The 22,022-nt window shown below is 37.0% G+C and overlaps 1 protein-coding gene across 4 annotated transcripts in view; it reads right to left on the reverse strand.

Annotated features, from left to right (window-relative positions):
- LOC140746980 (uncharacterized) overlaps window positions 1-22,022 on the reverse strand; it is a 195,847-nt gene that overhangs the window by 17,931 nt on the left and 155,894 nt on the right. For all 4 annotated transcript variants that reach the window (XM_073079186.1, XM_073079183.1, XM_073079184.1 and 1 more), the window contains one exon: window positions 20,061-20,117. In XM_073079186.1, coding sequence (XP_072935287.1) covers window positions 20,061-20,074 — 14 coding nt within the window. In that variant the 5' untranslated portion in view covers window positions 20,075-20,117. The remainder of the gene's footprint in view (window positions 1-20,060; window positions 20,118-22,022) is intronic.

Raw genomic sequence — 22,022 nt, forward strand, 5'->3', positions numbered from 1 at the left:
CCATGGGCGGCAGTAGCCACTTACCATCAGGTGGACTGCATGCTCGTCTGCTACTCCGATATTATAAAAAAAAAGTAGACGCATGAGGCACTAATCTAACTTTAGAAGTATGTCAGGTCGATCTCAGGTAGAACTTGAATTTTATTCGAGCTTACAGATGTCCATGAACACCAGTGACTTCATATCATCAGGTAATCTACATCTTCATCACTATACTTATTCGCTTATTCAGTTTTAAATAAAAAAGGTTTGCGTTTTTATTAGCACATTCAAGAAGAATATGTTAACACCGTCTGTTCTTTGTAAAGTACGACCTGGATCTTTTAAGGCGAGGGTGAATAGGCTTTTTATAGGCAGGTGTGTCTGTTTGTAGGCTGAGGCTTTCCATATGAGATCGCGGTTAAGGCCTGGCCTATTTCAATATCTTAAATAATGTGTACCAATGCGCTATACAGCAGTGTGGTCCAGACATTCCCTAGTTTTATAATATTGACCTCTCTACAAATAACAGTATGTTTTGCTATATTTCAAACAAGTTTCAGGTGTTGAAACCACATATACAGGCCCAGGGGCCAGAAATATGTACTTTGAAAGAGGATCTGCGCCGTAAATAGTAATCTGTCAGCTTCGTGTGATTATGTGTTTCATTCTTTCAACGAGATCGTCACTTCGCTCTGTCAAACAACAAACATGTAGAAATATCGTCACATCAAGAGTACATATATCTTATACATATATAAAATTCTCGTGTCACAATGTTAGTTACCGTACTCCTCCGAAACGGCTTTACCGATTTTCACCAAATTTTATTTGCATATTCAGTAGGTCTGAGCATCGGCTACTATCTATTTTTCATACCCCTAAGTGATAAGGGTTCTTTCACCCTTAACATTTTTTTATTTATATGGCAACACAACGTTTGCCGGGTCAGCTAGTTAGAGTCTAAAATCATATATGTTTCCTTATCTTTAAAACCACACCGTAACATTGCTACTAAACACAGGTAATTCTTTCAGACTTGACTGCATTTTTTACAATCACATTCAATCGAAGTAGCAAATGCAGTCCAGCTCATGATAAGAAGTCACTACCATCCATGGATAATTGTAACCAACTACAACAGACCTGAAGTCAATTATAGATGCGCAAACATCGCAGGCAGGACTAAGATATTCGCCCCATAGTCATCCGGCATCCACATCTTTCCACGGCATCGCAAGAACTATTTCACGTTAGAAATAGGTGTGTCCTTCCATATAGATTAACCATAACAACCTCATACCAAACAATGACAGCTTTACACAAACATATTTGTCTAAGCGTCAGCGTGAGTGTTAAGTAACCCTTGGTGGAGTTTCTCAAACGTTTTTATACGATCGTGTAAGGACACTTTCCTTGTGTATTTTCCTTAAACCGTAATGGCTGGATCTACAGGAATATATTCTTTTACTTCCGGGAACGTTTATTTTCTTTTTTTGACATGGAATGCGCATAAACTTTTCTATGAAGCAAAGTTACAAGTTTTATAGTGCGGAAAAAATCCCACATAACCCGGCGTCGCTCCCACGTCGTCGGGTACCTTTTGAAGGTTTCCCCCTCGTAAACAAAAAAAAGGTATAACTACCTCTAACTCAAATAAGAAGTCAACCTAAGATCGACCTCATGGCTAACTACATGTAAAGCACTACGTTGGAACGCTTCGTGTAAGCGTATTCTCCATATCTTACGAGTAGCTACTTCCTTTAAACCAAATACTAAACTTTCCTTATGCTTGTATAAGGAAAACTGTCTGCTGATCGTATGGCTGCAGTCACAACACGAGATGTACCATTTCTACTAGATCGAAATAAAGTTTTTTTTTATGTTTTGAAAAAGTTACATCTATGTAAGATACAAATACATCATATGGCATTTACTGTTGACTTTTATACCAACTTTATTATTTTGTTACCAAATCGTCTCTTGCTTGTAAACCAGAGCACATATTACTAAAAACCACCGTTCAATCTACAAAATCGAATTGAATTCCAGCGTGGTACAATAAAACAGATCGACAAGGCATGCGTAATTCCGGCAGCGGTTGCGCAAGCGCAACAATACGTTTGCCGGCGTCGCGTGCGGCGCCACTGGGCTTGCTTACGTCATTGTGGGGTGACCATGTGGTTCTTGGAAAGCTTCTTTTATCAAAAAAAGTTTCGTGAGTCTTTGGACGTCGTCTTCAATCATTACTGTTCCACATTTGAACGACCTGTGTTCAAATGTGGAACAGTAGTAGTAGTCCTTTAGTGTAAGGAGAACTATCTGTAGCATTTTTTTGTCGGATATTTTTTCTTTGTAAATTCAAATTCTAGAGTAATTCCAGCGGCTGTTGCGCAAGCGCAAATTGTTACGCTTTTGTTTTTTCCGCGACGCCGTCAAACGTATTGACGTTTGCTTGCTTACGTTATTGTGGTGACCATACTGACCATACGATTTTTCGATTAAAGCTTCTTTTAGTGTGAATCCTTGGACATGGTCGTTAGCCAAATTCTGTCCCACTGCGGTGCACGGGTCTCGATCAGAGTGAGGGGGTTTAGACCATAGTCTACTGCGCTGCAAACTACGAGTTGGTAGACTTTATACGTCGTTGAGGTTTTCTTCGAACTCCCAGGCGTCCAGGTTTCCTCATGATGTTTTCATTCACCGTTTAAGCAAATGGTAAAACATCAAAAGAGGCATCTATGTAGATTTTTAAGGGGTTTTTAAAATAGTCTAAATTTTGAAAATAAACCTTTGTCCAGTATGACATTTATGGGTTATCTGATATTTACTTCAACCCTACACATATTCGATTTATTCAATATATTTTAAAATCCGAGTAAGGTTAATGTTATTTTATAGCGGTTGTCATGTAGAAACTTATCCGTGTTCACATCCTTTGTGAATACAGATTCATGGTCACTACACACACAATCAGGTTTACTTTTAAATTCGATTTTGTAAACGATTACGATAATATCCTAATTATACAATATCATATCGATATTGCAATATTTGCATAATTATATTATGTCGCTGTTCAATGCTTTTGGTGAAATTATAATGTTTGTAAAGTTTCGACGTAATTTTAATTGCAAAATATATTTTTACAATGCAAATCAGTTATTGTAGTCAGAAATATTTTGTGTATGATAACTGTGTCATCTGTTGATTAGCTTAGCCATTTTATTGTCATAAATTAGATTATAATTTATAAGTGATATTGAATGTCATTAAGCAGAAAACGGGTTTGATCCTTGGCGAAAGAAACATCTAAATCGAGAATCTGGGTCTTTTTTCTGGGTCTGGGTGCTAGAGCATTTGTCTTAGTGTGTATGACGACACAGTTTTTTTAATTGAAAGAGCATTTATTTAAATTCGTTTCCAAGTTTCTTTCAACTTTATCAAGTGTTTGTAATAAAATGAATATAAAGTTAAAAATGTTAAAAATTATGCAAATCCGAGTCAATTTTTAAGCTAAGGCAAGTACAATTTACTAAACATTTTTCGTGATTGTGAAATAAAAATCGATTACTATTTCCTAAGCATCTTTATGATAACATAATTATATGTAACGTTTAGTTTAACAAACTTCTAGACACTACCACGTTTTAACCCTCGAAGCAACGGATACACCCAACTTTCTCTAGACGAGAAAAGCCCTGGCTTTTAGCTACTGATAAGTGAAAAGGCCCAGCATTTAGCTAATGAAGAGCCGGGACAGGCCACAATTAGCGGTACCCAGTTTATTAGTTTCGTATCAAGAAAATTGTAGGTTTATGTATTTAGCTGTCAACCCTCAAACACTAACTGTCAAACTCATTACCCGCTGAACAGTGAAGCATTATGAATGTTATATAGAGAAATCTCTAGTAGTATAATAATAATCATATTGCCCTATAATATTACAGAAAGTCCCTCATTAACTTGGTTGTTCAGTTTCATTAGTACGTAGGAGATATATCAAGAATTTTCCAAAATATATGTTTTGTCACGTCCAATTACCATGTATCGATATCATACATTTAAGCTGTGAATTATTTATAAATTATAAACCAAGTAAAATTTATAATAAACAGACAATGATGTGAAAAAATATAATATGTCAGGAAATTATGAAATTTTCGTTAATTTCTTAATACTTACAATTTCGAGTCAATAAAACTTTGCATAACATTGTCATATCCGTGTGGTTCCAAAATGTTGTAGGAAAGCCGTCATTATAACTGTCTGACGACGAAGATTACGGGTTCAATTCCGACTCAAGACATGAAGATGAATTTACATTTCTATTTAGGCTTCCTGTTTACACTCATTTGTTCTGAATTGTAAACCTGCATACCTGAGAAATAAAAAAGCTTTCAAAGGTATGTGAAGTCTACCCAATCGCACTTGGTCAGCGCTGTGGATTATGGCCTAATCCTTCTCATAATATAATGTATGTAGTAATGTAGTGTTAACGGAATATTAGTAATGAATGTTACAAGTAGTAATTAAAAATTAATTCTGTTGTTTATCAACAGAATTGTAAATGACAAGCATAAACTGTGCTTACTATAGAAAATTTAAGCGTTTCTAATCGTTCATGTATTCTTATTTATTTCCTACATTTGTTACTTACCTTCAGACATTTTATCGAAACATTATTTTAGCGTTATAGTATTTACGTAAGAATGAATTTATACGTTTTCTCACTATGGATTTAATTTATAATTTTGTACAAAAATACAATACTCGTTATACTTCCTGCTTTTATTTATTTCGCGGTACTAGAGGGCGCTGTATCCACTTATAATTACGATCTGTACCCTTACCATGAGTTTTTACGTTTTGACCAATATGACTGTTTTGGTACCTATTTGTTTACGTATTTGCCCATATAATTTCCAATCAGCGCCCCTAGCGGATTGTGTCAGAACTTGAAAATTGTATGAGCCAATACGTAAACAAACACCAAAACAGTCATACTTGTCAAAACGTAAAAACTCATGGTAAGGGTACTGTATATTATGTTACCTAAAATATGAATATATAAATTATGTCGAATTATAACAAGCTCATTATCAAACCATTGGCTCTTTTAAGCTAACTTAAGCATAAAAGCTGAGCAAGATCGAAAGGGCTTTAACTGTGTACGAGTTGAATCAATCCGCAAGTGGTTGGGCACTGTGTGCGCAGCTGGTTCACTTTCCCGCGTGAATTATGCATGGCTCTGTAGTACTGTTTAAAGGACGCTTTGCGATCGAAAATGTAAGTGTAAAACGATTTGTCTTTTTTATAATATAGGAGTAGCAGACGAGCATGCAGTCCACCTGATGGTAAGTGGCTACTACCGCCCATTGACATCCGTAATAAACCGCAGAGGAGATTAGATCTATAGAATTCCCACCTAAGATCAGCCACAGATGCGCCACTACCCCTGAGGACTGAGCTGAAACGTTTCGGATAAGTATGTCCTCCTTACCACACCCTCAAACCAGAACACAGCAGAGCTTAACTCAGCTGGTATGAGGGTTCTACCTCTGTGTTCCATTCGTTTTAATGGTAGTTGAAAATTTCGTGGTTTGAGTATGAACCACTCCTTCCTTCCTCCTTCCTTCGGCGTCCTTTGGTACCACTGACACGCCAATTTTTACCCGAATACGGAGGGTAACGTTTTGTATTTGTTTTTGGGCACGCACTATAACCCAAACGGTTTGACGGATTTTTCACTATGAAGTGGCGTTGAATTTTTCATAATTATGGGAATGACGTACGTTATATTTTTAAGTGGTCTAGTTTATGGTCTTTCTAATAATCCTCTAGTTTGTGTGGTGAGAAGTTCGAAGGTGGTAGAACCCTTTGTGGTTTGACTCCAGCTGCACCACCGCCACACCTATTTCTACCTAATAACAGAATAACAGCAGTGTTAAGCGCTGCTGTGTTCCGGTTTGAAGGGTATGATAAGGGAGACATACTTTTCCGAGGCGTTCCAGCTCAGTCCTCAGGGGTAGCGGTGCATCTGTAACCGACCTCCGGTAGGAATATCTAATCCTATCTGCGGTTGATTGACAGAAGTCCATGGGCGGCAGTAGCCACTTACCATCAGGTGGACTGCATGCTCGTCTGCTACTCCGATATTATAAAAAAAAGTAGACGCATGAGGCACTAATTTAACTTTAGAAGTATCTCAGGTCGATCTCAGGTAGAACTTGAATCTAATTCGAGGATTATAGATGTCCATGGACACCAGTGACTTCATATCATCAGGTAATCTACATCTACATCACTATCCTTATTTGCTTATTCAGTTTTAAATAAAAAAGGTTTGCGTTTTTATTAGCACATTCAAGAAGAATATGTTAACACCGTCTGTTCTTTGTAAAGTACGACCTGGATCTTTTAAGGCGAGGGTGAATAGGCTTTTTATAGGCAGGCGTGCCTGTTGGGCCTGGGGCTTTCCAATAGAGATCGCGGTTAAGGCCTGGCCTATTTCAATATCTTAAATAATGTGTAACCAATGCGCTATACAGTAGTGTGGTCCAGACATTCCCTAGTTTTATAATATTGACCTCTCTACAAATAACAGTATGTTTTGCTATATTTCAAATAAGTTTCAGGTGTTGAAACTATATTTACAGGCTCAGGGCCCAGAAATATGTACTTTGAAAGAGGATCTGCGCCGTAAATAGTAATCTGTCGGCTTCGTGTGATTATGTGTTTCATCCTTTTAACGGGATAGTAACTTCGCTCTGTCGCCATAAAACAACAAACATGTAGAAATATCGTCACATCAAGAGTACATATATCTTATACATATAAAATTCTCGTGTCACAATGTTAGTTACCGTACTCCTCCGAAACGGCTTTACCGATTTTCACCAAATTTTATTTGCATATTCAGTAGGTCTGAGCATCGGCTACTATCTATTTTTCATACCCCTAAGTGATAAGGGTTGTTTCACCCTTAACATTTTTTTATTTATATGGCAACACAACGTTTGCCGGGTCAGCTAGTTAGAGTCTAAAATCATATATGTTTCCTTATCTTTAAAACCACACCGTAACATTGCTACGAAATATAGGCAATTCTATCAGACTTGACTGCATTTTTTACAATCATATTCAATCCAAGTAGCAAATGCAGTCCAGCTCATGATAAGAAGTCACTACCATCCATGGATAATTGTAACCAACTACAACAGACCTGAAGTCAATTATAAATGCGCACACATCTCAGGCAGGACTAAGATATTCGCCTCATAGTCATCCGGCATCCACATCTTTCCACGGAATCGCAAGAACTACTTCACATTAGAAGTAAGTGTGTTCATACGTTCCATATAGATTAACCATAACAACCTCATACCAAACAAAGACAGCTTTACACAAACATATTTGTCTAAGCGTCAACGTGAGTGTTAAGTAACCCTTGGTAGAGTTTCTCAAACGTTTTTATACGATCGTATAAGGACACTTTCCTTGTATATTTTCCTTAAACCGTAATGGCTGGATCTACAAGAATATATTCTTTTGCTTCCGGGAACGTTTATTTTCTTTTTTTGACATGGAATGCGCATAAACTTTTCTATGAAGCAAAGTTACAAAAGAATTACTACCGGCACCTGATGGTAAGATCATTGCCATCTGATAGGTATAACTACCTCTTTGTCCCTGTATAGAATAGGGCTACGGTATCCCCTGCCTGTCGTAAGAGGCGACTAAAAGGGGGCTTCCGGGGTTGCGGGCGGCAAGAGTGGGAGCTCGAACCGTCCAGCAAGCAACCCCGGGAAGGACGACGGTATGTGCCGCATACCGTCGTAAACACCAGATGGTGTGGGAGAAGCCAAAAGTGCTCCCCCAGGGCAGAGCCCGATCGGGGCATCGCGCTTGGAGGACTCCGGTTGTGTTCCCTCGGAGATCCCGGAGTTCTGCAACAAGCGTTGAGGACGGCCACCCTGGGTGGTAACCCGGCGTCGCTCCCACGTCGTCGGGTACCTTTTGAAGGTTTCCCCCTCGTAAACAAAAAAAAAGGTATAACTACCTCTAACTCAAATAAGAAGTCAACCTAAGATCGACCTCATGGCTAACTACATGTAAAGCACTACGTTGGAACGCTTCGTGTAAGCGTATTCTCCATATCTTACGAGTAGCTACTTCCTTTAAACCAAATACTAAACTTTCCTTATGCTTGTATAAGGAAAACTGTCTGCTGATCGTATGGCTGCAGTCACAACACGAGATGTACCATTTCTACTAGATCGAAATAAAGCTTTTTTTTTATGTTTTGAAAAAGTTACATCTATGTAAGATACAAATACATCATATGACATTTACTGTTTACTTTTATACCAACTTTATTATTTTATTACCAAATCGTCTCTTGCTTGTAAACCAGAGCACATATTACAAAAACCACCGTTCAATCTACAAAATCGAATTGAATTCCAGCGTGGTACAATAAAACAGATCGACAAGGCATGCGTAATTCCGGCAGCGGTTGCGCAAGCGCAACAATACGTTTGCCAGCGTCGCGTGCGGCGCCACTGGGCTTGCTTACGTCATTGAGGGGTGACCATACAATTTTTGGGAAAGCTTCTTTTATCAAAAAAAGTTTCGTGAGTCTTTGGACGTCATCATCAACCATTATTGTTCCACATTTGAAGGTCTCCCCTCAGTGTAAGGAGAACTATCTGTAGCATATTTTTGGTCAAAGATTTTTCTTTGTAAATTCAAATTCTAAAGTAATTCCAGCGGCTGTTTACAATACATTTGACGCCGTCGCGTGCGGCTGGCTTGCTTACGTCATTGTGGTGACCATACTGACCATACGATTTTTCGATTAAAGCTTCTTTTAGTGTGAAGCCTTGGACGTGGTCGTTAACCAATTCTGTCCCACTGTGGTGCACGGGTCTCGATCAGAGTGAGGGGGTTTAGACCATAGTCTACTGCGCTGCAAACTACGAGTTGGTAGACTTTGCACGTCGTTGAGGTTTTCTTCGAACTCCCAAGCGTTCAGATTTCCTCACGATCTTTTCATTCACCGTTTAAGCAAATGGTAAAACATAAAAAGAGGCATCTACGAGTATGTAGATTTTTAAGGGGTTTTTAAAATGGTCTAAATTTTGAAAATAAACCTTTGTCCAGTATGACATTTATGGGTTATCTGATATTTACTTCAACCCTACACATATTCGATTTATTAAATATATTTTAAAATCCGAGTAAGGTTAATGTTATTTTATAGCGGTTGTCATGTAGAAACTTATCCGTGTTCACATCCTTTGTGAATACAGATACATGGTCACTACACACACAATCAGGTTTACTTTTAAATTCGATTTTGTAAACGATTACGATAATATCCTAATTATACAATATCATATCGATATTGCAATATTTGCATAATTATATTATGTCGCTGTTCAATGCTTTTGGTGACGGGAATTATAATGTTTGTAAAGTTTCGACGTAATTTTAATTGCAAAATATGTTTCTACAATGCAAATCAGTTATTGTAGTCAAAAATATTTTGTGTATGATAACTGTTCTGCTTTACCGTCTGTTGATATGTTGTATTGTTGATTGTGTTGACATTCAAAAAGTGCCCTGTAAAGAACCTATTTGGAATAAAAAAAAAGATGTGATTTGATTTGATTTCGCTTAGTTATTTTATTGTCATAAATTAGGTTATAATTTACAAGTGATATTGAATGTTATTAAAATCATTTTACGCAATCAATCGGACCCGAGTCGTAGTTAGCAGAAATCGGGTTCGATCCTTGGCGGAAGAAACATCTAAATCGGGAATTTGGACCCACGTTCTGAGGCACATGTTTGAGCACATGTCTTTATGCTTGTCACGGCAGAGAGGTTGTGGAGTAGAAAGAGCATTTACTTAAATTTGTTTCAAAGTTTCTTTCAACTTTTTCAAATATTTGTAATAAAATGAATATAAAGTTAAAAATGTTAAAAAATATGCAATTTCGAGTCAATTTTTAAGCTAAGTCAATTACAATTTAGTACAATTTTTCGTGAATGTGAAATAAAAATCGATTACTATTTCCTAAGCATCTTTATGATAACATAATTATATGTAACGTTTAGTTTAACAAACTTACTAGAAACTCTACCACGTTTTAACCCTCGAAGCAACGGATACACCCAACTTTCTCTAGACGAGAAAAGGCCTGGCTTTTAGCTACTGATAAGTGAAAAGGTCCAGCATTTAGCTAATGAAGGGCCGGGACAGGCCACAATTAGCGGTACCCAGTTTATTAGTTTCGTATCAAGAAAATTGTAGGTTTATGTATTTATCTGTCAACCCTCAAACACAAACTGTCAAACTCATTACCCGCTGAACAGTGAAGCATTATGAATGTTATTTAGAGAAATCTTTAGTGGTATAATAATAATCATATTGCCCTATAATATTACAGAAGGTCCCTCATTAACTTGGTTGTTCAGTTTCATGTTATTAGGAAATGTACAAAATATACGTTTTGTCACGTCCAATCACCACGTCTCGATATATACAATTAAGCTGTGAATTATTTTTAAACTGTTAACTAGACAAAAATAATAATTAAAATATAATGATTTGAAAAATGTAGTATGTCGGAAAACATGAAATTTTCCTTGATACTTATCATTTCGAATCAATTAAATTTTACATAACATTGTCATATCAGTCTCCATGCTGTTCCAAAATCTTGTAGGAAAATTATTATGACTGTTGGACGGTGAAGATTCCGGGTTCAATTCCCGACCAGGCAGACATGAAGTTGAATTTACATTTCTATTTGGGCTTTACACTCATTTGTTTTGCCAATTGTAAACCATACCTGAGAAATAAAAAAAGCTTTCAAAGGTATGTGAAGTCTACCAATTCGCATTTGGATTATGGCCGGATAGATAGATAGATGGATAACTTCTCATTCTGAGAAGAGACCCGTGCTCAGAAGTGGGACAGTAATTAGTTGATGATGATGACGATGTTTAGTCAATGGAAATCAACTGTCTATGCATGTAGGAAGAACATTTGAAGTTGCAATAAGACTGTGTGGGCGATATCTAGCTCTTCAGTCTCAGTCTTACTTTTAATCAAAATCATGGTTACACTAGTATCGCCAGACAATACAAGACGTGTTGTAGAAAGCGATATGATTCCGTTACAAATAATTACATAAAGTTAACAGTAATTCCGTTGTGTAAAGTAATAATTAATATATCACCTAAAACTTTCATATTGTATTGTTCGAAGCGGAAATTGTTCTGTTCAAATGATATAATATAATTGATGCCAAGTTCCACTTGACAGTGATGACGACTAAATTGTTCGATACGCTCACTTTTTTATTACAATGAGTCGTGATTGTTGTTGTGGTTTTGGCATCTATGTGGAACAAGCATTATTTCTAGTATAGGCTGACTGATCTATAAATAGGTTATAGCGATAAACGCATAGGCAACTATCATGTCGCTGAAGCTACTGTTGCTACTACAAGTTGCTTCGCTTAGGCTTCCAATTTGTTAAGTGACTGATGAGCAGCATATGGTAATTTATTTGATAAAACTGTTAACTACTGATTGTCTACGCGACTGTGAAGATGAGTAAGCTGCTACAAAGTCGCCGAGCAACTTTTGACAGTCGCGGTAACCACTATCGCTCAGGCTACAGTAGTTGCGCAAGCGATAGTTGCCATTGGGCAGGTAGCCTTATTCCTTTCTTCTGGCGATGCTGAAAAGTTATTCTTTTTTATAATATCGACGTACCAAATGAGTATGCAGTCCACCTAAAGATAAATGGGAACTGCCGCTCATAGACATCTGATATCAATCTGATCTGATTCCTACCTGAATTCGGCCACAGATGTTATCGTTGAAGACTTAGCTGAAAAGTATCTTTCTTACCACATCCTTCAAAACAGAACATAGCAGCGCTTAACATTGCTGTTATAAGACAAAAATAGGTGGGATGGTGGTGCCGCCGGAGTCGAATCTCACAGGGATCTACTTCTTGTCCCTGTAGTCTCGGGACTAGAATAGGGCTGCGGTATCCCCTGCCTGTGGTATGAGGCGACTAAAAGGGGGCTTCTGGGGTTGCGGGCGGCAAGAGTGGGAGCTCGAATCGTCCAGCAAGTAACCCCGGGAAGGACGACGGTGTGTGTGGCCGCATATCGTTGTAAACACTAGGTGTGTGGGAGGAGCGTAACTTGCTCCCCCAGGGAAGAGCCCGATTGGGGCATCGCGCTCGGAGGACTCCGGTTGTGTTCCATCGGAGATCCCGGAGTTCTCCACCAAGCGCTGACGACGGCCACCGGGGTTGTTTTAGTGCGGTAAAGATCCCACATAACCCGGCGTCGCTCCCACGTCGTCGGGTACCTTCTGAAGGTTTCCCCCTTGAAAACAAAAAAAAAATGGGCTCTACTTCTATGTTGCCTAGATCTTTCTTAGGACTAGTCTACCTGACCTACTAAGCTCTGAGACGCCGTCTAGCAAACTTACGCCACAAGTTGTCGATAAGATGCAAGGTCGAAACTTGACCTTAGTGGAGCTGGCCAAGAGCTGAGAGTTCAATGCCAGTGGACAGATGTGGCAGAGGCAGCGATAAGCGAGAAGCGATATTGAATACTGACAAAAATGGATTAATATGTAACAATAGTATTTGGTATAGTCTTTGATTTGCTGCAACAACGACTAGTTGAATCTCAAAGATTCCCGAAGTTTAGAAAATACATCTTTTACAAAAGTTTTAAATCTGAATGTCAAAAATCACACAGCATAAATTACTAAAACCCAATTTGTATCGGTACCACATTCATTCCGTTTTCGTGCATTTCTCACGTTCTCGCGAGAATGTGGAACGGGCTTAAGTCTACAGCCGGCTACAGACCCACGCGAGAAGTCTCGCCGAAAAATTGCGCGAAAACCGAGAAGGCATCTACACTCCCTACCTTTACTATACCGTTCTCTTTTCTCGGCCGAGAAACCCTTTGAAGCGGGCAAAAATGCCGACACCTATTGGAGAACAAGCGAACGCGAGAACGAGAAGAAGAAAGTGATCTAATTCACGCTTCTCGGGTGTTCTCGGGGGTTCTCCGCTGAAAATTCATCTCTATGGGATTTAAATAGATATCCACATACAATGGATTAAGTAACACGGCGCCATAATTTCTAACTTATTATAACACAGTCATATAAGTTTGTCGCTAAACCTCCGATAGTTGGACAAATGGCTTATACTGAATGCAATAAACGAGACAATAGATTTATAGCCCTCGCAACAAAATAATAATGTTAGTGGTAGCAATTAATTAAAGTTAGGGTTCATTATATCAGAGGGAAATGTGACAGACAATTTATTACATTATAACCAGTGGACAATGCTCTATGTTGTTGTAACGGGATTTTTATATAAGTACCTATAATTCTGTATGTATTTAAATGTAAACAGGCATAGACAAGAGATTTCAGGAGCTTTTTCTTTTGTTTGTGAATCCTTTTTCATTTAGGTATTCGCACTTGGGCAGCGCGGTAGACTATTGCTTAAGCCCATTTTGTGAGTACACCCGTGCCCAGCAGTGGGATAGTTATGAATTCTTGATTGGTGATTTTTTTTTTCATGAGACGGCTCTCATACAACCCATTTTCCTTTAACTGGATGTATTATGACCAATTAATTAACTCATAACCATAAACCATCACGAGCGCGCGGAGCAAGATTTGAATCTATAGGACAAATAGGATAACGAAAGTATATATCAACACTTACAAGGTAAAACTAACAACGCGACATTTCGTTAACTGTACAAGACAGTGGTTTAAAATTGAAATGTTAGAATATCACTGAATTGAAATGATTTTAACAGAAATATAATTTAGCAATATTTTCATTATGTGCAGTTATTCTTTTTTTGGTAAATATTTTAAATTTTAAATCACTCTCGTGTACAATTTACGAAATGTTACTTAGTTATTAGGTTTGCGTTTCAACCATCGATATGTATATTATATGCATACGCCGGGGCAAGATGAAAATTTACTGGACGAAGTCGCGGACGAAAGTCCATATCTATATTCCAAGCTGTAGTAAGCCAATATCACGAAGGTCGATAGATTAGAATTTACTATATCCTAGGCTCACGGTCGCTTAACTTTGTATATCTTACGATCTACACAATTTGTAGGGTTTTATTTATTCAGGCACTGAACGCTGAATAAAAATAGCAGAGGGAGGATTCTATATATTGTTACGAGTTTAATGTTGACCTTAGACATATTTACAAATCTATAAACACATAAAACAAAATCTATTTTCACACTTTTGCCGAGGGTAATGTTTTCCGAGTGAATGTTCGCATGATTCGAGTGTATCGTATGTGTGATTCTTTTGCACAATCTGCATACCAAACGGCTTGACGGATTTTAACAAATGCGACGTTGTTAGATTCGTCTAATTTGTGGGAGGGAGGGAGAAGATAGGCTATGCTTTTATATAATAATAGCTACTTGAAATATAAAATTAATAACATGAAGGTTTCTTTTTATTTTAGAAACTCCGATTTAAAGTGCACATTTATTTAAATTACATTTTTACTAAAATTGTATTCAAGATCTTCAACTTCATTATTACGTCATCACATCACTGCGTATATACATATGTAAACTATAGTTATTACATAGCAACTGTATAACTTCTCGAACATTTTTCTTATTTTATAGTTAAACATAAAACAAGAAAGGCTAGCTTTACATTAAGATAGCTTCATTGGCAAGTCTTTATCAAGTTCCTGAGCATAAACTTGATTTAAAAACTACAGGGAGCGATGCTGGAACATAAAAGCGATAAACTGGTGTAATGGCGTCGTTGCCAGCGCTTAAGGACATTGTCGTTTGTCCTCAATAGTTCCTTTCTTGTGCGAAAAGCCTTAGGGGAATAACCGGAAGTTATGCTTCTGGCGTAGATATAGCCTATAGTAGTCTATACATAATAAGGATGTTATCTTCGCGTATTTGGAGAAACCAGTTTCAACAATCAACAAATTCCGCCCAAAGACATCTAAAATCTATTCCAGATCGAATTTGAGTCAGCCAAGGTCAGCCAGGTCAGGTCGGTCAGATGTATTACTACCTCTAAGGCCTAAGTTGGTTGGTTGGTTAACGTTTTGTGTCTCACTAACCACAGCGGGTGTTTTGGTTCAACACTGTTAACTACATAAGACTACTGGTATTAGGCAGAAATATCTGTGGCGGTAGTACCCCCGTAGTTGAACTACAAAGGATTTTCCCTCTTTCATACTTGTATCTATTACATAACGTATTTTGGTATAAAGGTAAGAAATGTATTTCATTTATTTTAATACTACACAAGTCCCCCAAAGACCGCAGCGATACCTAACCCGTCTAATCCTATCGCGATAAGTTTCGTGCGACATATTAGCATACCGGCGATACGTATCGCATGCGGCTGAATAAACTGTGCTTAGTTATTGGCTTTCAGTACATTACGATTCAGAGCGAGTATGCCGCGGATATATGGGCGTTGCGTACTGTGATAAAACGAAAGACATCTATCTCTACATTTGTGCCACATTACTGGTTAGGTATTTGAAATAACACAAGGTATTTTAGCTTTTATATACGAGTAATATGGGAGTAGCATACGAGCGTGCAGTCCACCTGATGGCTACTGCTGCCCATGGACATCTGTAATCAACCCCAGGTAGAATTATATTCCTACCTAAGGTCGATTACAGATGCGCCGATCCCTTTGAGGTCAGCTGGAACGCCTCAGAAAAGTATGTAACCCTTACCAGATCCTTCAAACTAGAACACAGCAGCGCTTAACACTGCTGTTATTAGGCAGAAATAGGTGTGGCGGTGGTGCCGCCGGAGTCGAACCTCAAAGTTACGTTAAGTTCTACCACCTTCAAAGTCGAATCACAGAGGGTTTTACCACCCGTAAAGATCTTAAGGTGTACATTGTTTATATGAATTTACTGAACTAGATACTAAACCACAGTAAATAGGTACAGTATCAAATCTAGGTAGCAAAACCGAGCGAGTGTGCGATCGACATTTCATTTTCAAGTGTCTGTGTACTGCGCCGTGTTCAAAGGCTGTCTGTTTGCGGATTACCTACCGCTGCACCGAATTCAGTAAATACACGGAAAACCCTGTTCAAAATTAAATTCGGAAATATTTTTATATTTGGTAATTTCGGAGAAATACCAAGTAGCTATCAACAGAATAATCAATTGGACGAAGAAGTGGCGAATGAAGCTCAATGAAAGCAAATCCGTGCACGTTGATTTTACAAATAGGCATCCTAATTATCAACCTATATATATTAACAATACACCTATACCACACGCTAATACAGCCAAATATCTTGGCATGACCCTTGATTATTTAGCAGTTTAAGTTAGCGTAGAATTACTCATTAGTCTTAAATTAGGCTAGATTGTAATTAATATAAAGTACCGTACTACTCCCTCCCTACTTAATATATACAAAAAACAACAAAAAATTTGGTGATTTCGTGCTGATTAAGCTCTTCAGTAGTAGTATTAAAAATTATAACTTACAATTTATAAGTGCCTTAATAAGTCTTTACAAAGTAAATATAAGTTATTTGGTTTCATTTCTTAAATTGTGTTTTGTGACTTACTTTCTTATCATACACACCTATTTTTGCCGTATAACAGCAGCGTTAAGAATAACTCTGTTGTTAAACGACTACCTTACCACACCTTTCAAAGAATTGAAAGGTTCGGTAAGGTAGCAATAGGAGCGTTCATACTTAGTCTTCAGATGTAGCCAACCAAGTGTGATCGATTTCCAATCTCTTTATTCACGAAAATAACTTCCTTACCATTAAGTGAACTAAAACTCATTTGCAATAACAAACTTGAAAGTCTAATTAATGTATGTATACTAAACTTTATACATTCCCATATTAAACTATACTTATAAATAGGTACACCATCAAATCTAGATAGCAAAGTCGAAACATTTCATTTCCAAGTATCTGTGTGCTGCCGTGCTCAAAGGCTGTCTGTTTGCGGATTACCGCTGCACCGAATTCACCAAATACACCTCTTCACTGGAAGGTCTGTTCCAAATTAAATATTTTAATGAATTTAGTTCGGCAATATTTTCAAATTTGTGGTGACTTGATTCAGCTCTCCCGGTATTAGTATAAAAATGTAACTGATAATTCCTAGTTGCCTTAGTAAGACTAAATATATTTCATTTCATTTCATAAATTGTGTTTCGTGACACACTTTTTATTATATAAACCTATGTTTGCCTTATAACAGCAGCGTTATTGTTTGAAGTGTGCGGTAAGGTGCGGTTGCTACATGTAGAATAATCACTAAGTCTTTAGATGTAGCCTGTATCTGTGACCAATTTCCAAACTCTACACTTCAATTTTACTCACGACCATAACTTCCTTACCATTAAGATTATTTGTACATTTGCAATAAGAAACTTAAAAGTCTAATTTATGGATGTTACTAACTGTATCTTATATATAAAATTCTCGTGTCACAATGTTAGCTACCGTACTCCTCCGGCTTTACCGATTTTCACCAAATTTTACATGCATATTCAGTAGGTCTGAGAATCGGCTACTATCTATTTTTCATACACCTAAGTGGTAACGGTTGTTCACCCTTAACATGTTTTTATTTATATGGCAACACAGCGGTTGCCGGGTCAGCTAGTATTCCTATATTTAACTGGATACTATACCGAATATGTAGGTGCATCATTAAATCTAGATAGCAAAGCCGGAGCGAGTGTGCGATCGACATTTCATTTCCAAGTATCTGTGTACTGCCGTGCTCAAAGGCTGTCTGTTTGTGGATTACCGCTGCACCGAATTCACCAAATACACCGCTTCACTGGAAACTCGGCTCAAAATTAAATTTACATTCGATGATACAGAAACAATATTTGAACTACATTTCAAAATGTAGTGCTGGAATATTTCATATTTCACGATTTTAATTACGGGTTGACTGAGCTCTTAAATTTATTTTTTTATTCACACTTATTTCTGTCTTATAAAAGCAGTGTTATTGTTTGAAGAGTGTGGTAAAGTAGGAAGACGGAAATATTTGCATTAGTTTGCCATATATTATTACTTCGCAGAGTTGGATCCTTATCTATGCTATTAGATAGCGTAACAAGACAGGAAGTATTATTTTGAAAGGTAAATTCGGATTTTAAATTAGTTAATTTTGAATCTTCTTCTAGACGATCTTATGTGTTAATTAGACGATCTTTCGTTTTAAATTCCTACCTTAATATAATCGCTTCCTACTAATACGCAAGTATATTGAAGTAAGCGGAAATTAATCCTACAATCTTTTAGAATTTTCTAGAAAATATCTAGACCTTTTAGATTAAAAAGTTGCTGATTACATTAGTGATTCTGGAGCTTTAAAATCCCTCTCATGTGCCGAGAGGATGAAATGATGTAAAACGGATATTAATTTGACTGAGAAACGATTTCGAAATTTTCAAGAAAATTCGTCGGATGAAAATTACGCGCGACATGAAACCAGAAATATCGTTCACTTTTCATTAACTTTAGTTATAATTCATAACTTAGTAATATGATTTTAATGAGTTGATTTGTTATTATAATATTTATATTTTAAGCAAGTTTGTGAATAGAAATCTAGGTATACAAAATAATTTTCAAAATGATGTTGTCGTTAACCAAATACTGTCCCCTTGCTGGACAAGAGGCTCTCACAGTGCAAAGAAGGGTTTAGGAAGACCGCCGCGATGAACAATTTCGAATTGGTTTGGAGAAGTTTTAGGTCTTTACGCTCTTGACCAGCTGGACTTCCACTAAGGTAATATTTCAAGGCAAGATCTACAGTCAGAGTCGAAAAGCAAGAAATAGTTCGATCAAAAGTTTTTGAACTTTAACTAAACATAAGAAAGTAAGTGTACTGAGTACTACTTAAAATTTATGAAACTAGAAAATTAGTCTCTGTACTCATATTTTAAGTAATTTAATACTACAATATACAGACAGTACGTACCACATAAATTTTTCAGATGCTACCTGTAGCTAAAGGCAAGAGTATATTGGTCCGGCGAATTCGGACCAATCGTATATTCCAGGTCAGGGGTAATTCAATTATGGCTGGAAATCTGAAAATAGTGCAGTCCATTCCCCAGGCAAACATGAGATGGATTGCCAAGAGTATTCGAGGAAATATTCCCAGAATATTTTACGAAAATATGAAACTTCAAGATTTTTCTGCTAGGAAATATCTAGTCCACAATTTGGCGATGGTAGAACGGTCGCAAAACTAGAATGTAGAGAGCTTAGGGTGGATCTTGGATAGAGATAATAATAATAAAATATCTCTATTATAATTCAGTTTAGATTTCTATTCTGTGTGTGGGTATTTGGGTATTTATATTTGAATGTGTTCATAGCATCTTTTGAATGTAGAGAGTTATTTTTGAGGTTTGTAACCCATAATAGACAAACAAATATTTTTCAGTAGAATGAACGCTTTGCAACTTTTAAATGTTAGTCAGAGTAAAAGCAAAGTAATTAGATTCTTCATTGATTTATTCCAATTTCCTTGAATACCGAACAACTTTATCCCTTGCTATTATATTTAGTCAAGGCGGGAATACAGACTTGTCCAAACGGGACGGGATAAAGGGATTTGCATAATTTTTAAATTAATTAGCAATATCCAATTTTACTTATGTAAATCTGAACCGATCTTCAAAGTTAAGACACTTCGAGCGTGGTCGGGAGTTGGATCGGTGAGCGTTAGTGGCTTATCGCGGTTTTGCTTCAGAAGGCATGTTAAGCTGTCGATCTGTCCTTAAATCTTGTCAGAAGTACTCAGAATTATTTCATGGATGATTTAAATACCTTTTATAAGGGTTGACCGATATTTCATTCCATCAAAATACATTGATCATATTGAATGTTTCATGCCTCCCTTACTTATAGTGGGTCCTGTGACCAGAAGTGGAACATAAAATAGTTCTAGCCACCTATTTGTACATACCTCTCCGAGTCCATTTCGGTTGGTTAGCGGGAATCCAGCTTTGCAACTGTCAGCCACCTGAAAATAAAAAGGAATATTTAAATAAATGTTTGACACGAGATATATAAGTACCATTATATTAAGGCGATAGAGCTTTTAAGGTTCGTCTCTGAAGGCACCAACCTTTTGCCTAATAACAGCAATGTTAAGCGCTGCTGTGTTCTGCTGTAAGGTGTGGTAAGGGCACACTTATATGAAACATTCCAGCGTAATGCTCAGGGGTAACAACACATTTGTTGCCGACCTTAAGAACGACTCCAATGTTATCTGGGATTGATTACAGATAACCGTGGCCGGCAGTGGCCACTTACTATCAGGATTGCGTGCCCGTTTGCTTTTTCTACTTTATATAAACATCGTAATTGTAGACAGAAGCCCCAATTTTATATAGTAATATAATATAATATAGCAAATAGACACCCCAATTTCATTTCTACAAATTGTGAACATAAAAAATAAAATTGTTGGAGAAAATCTTTAAGGTTGGGTTTGAACGTGTATTTTTAGTTCTGAAGCACCAGTTATCTGAAACTCGTAGCAATTTTTCATCAGTTAGCAATCGTTTTGTTCGCAATCCCGATTGCGCAATCGACGGGTCTGCGTTGGAAATCAGACCATCAGATAAACATTGTGTCTGTTCTGTTGGGATTTGAACGACGATTTTAATTGTTCTGCGCTATAAAATGGGGGATAGTACTATTATTGTTTTGTTACTTATACGAGTAGCATTTAAAAATAGCGTGAAATATATTATTACCATTGGAAATTAGTGCAATGAAGCCATTGGAAATTAGAGCAAAAATTCGCTTATACAATATTGTAAGATAAATTATCAGAAAAAGGTTTAAATTACTTGTAAAATTGCATCAATAATTGCTATAATCCTTTTATGTCCCATCGCATGTACCACGCTACTTCTTCTGGAGTTATAAAGTTATTACTACTAAATGTAAATAAAATGAGGCTCTTCATAAAAAGTGTAAAAAGAGCTCTCCTCCAAAGCCGGCGATGCATTGGCGACTCCTCTGGTGTTGCAAATGTCCATAGGCGACGGTGACTGCTTTCGTTTAGGTATAATTATAAAAAAGTAACAATAAATTATATATATAGTTTTGTTCGCAATCCCGATTGCGCAATCGACGGGTCTGCATTGGAAATCAGATCATCAGATAAACATTGAGTGTGTTCTATTGGGATTTGAACGACGATTTTAATTGTTCTACGCTATAAAATGGAGGATAGTACTATTATTGTTTTGTTAGTTAACGTTTAATTGTTCGCTCGATTTCAGTGCAATAAAGCGCGATTTACGCTTGTAAATAGTAACATAATCTTACAAAGAAAAGTTTGAATTTGTTGTAAAATTACATGTTTGTAATAAAGTTGATGTAATCCTTTTTATGTCCCAATGCTGGTTCTAGGTACTTTTCCTTAACTGGCTTGGGCCATACTTTACCATACTCATTGAATGTGGATTAAAAATAATAAACTTATTACAATGTACATATCTACCTTAATTACATTTTAAATTAAATACAAACTTCAATATAATTTTAATATGCGTATACTACGGAAATGAAATGAACATTTTTCCGTGTACCTATAGTTTAAGCGGTGTAAACAATTTTTTGATTTGTTTTTCAAGCCAAACCATTTTTTTTCGAAAGTAATAACCCTAATGTACTCCTTATAAGACCAACTAATTGATATTGAAAGCCCCGTCAAAATTGGTGCAGCCGTTTCAGAGATTACTCGGAATAAACAGACAGACAGACATACAATTAGATAAAAAGATGTTAAATGAGATTTAGTTATAAGTACCGTATATACTTTCATACGCATTTAGCAAAAAGCTGTTATTTTGACATTACAAACAGACACTTCTATTTAATTTATTTACTGACCCGGCGAAGATTGTACCGC

This window comes from Epargyreus clarus, unplaced genomic scaffold (genome assembly GCF_041222505.1).
Source record: "Epargyreus clarus isolate Ecla_fem2 unplaced genomic scaffold, WU_Ecla_fem_2.2 ptg000014l, whole genome shotgun sequence".
Lineage (NCBI taxonomy): Eukaryota > Metazoa > Arthropoda > Insecta > Lepidoptera > Hesperiidae > Epargyreus > Epargyreus clarus.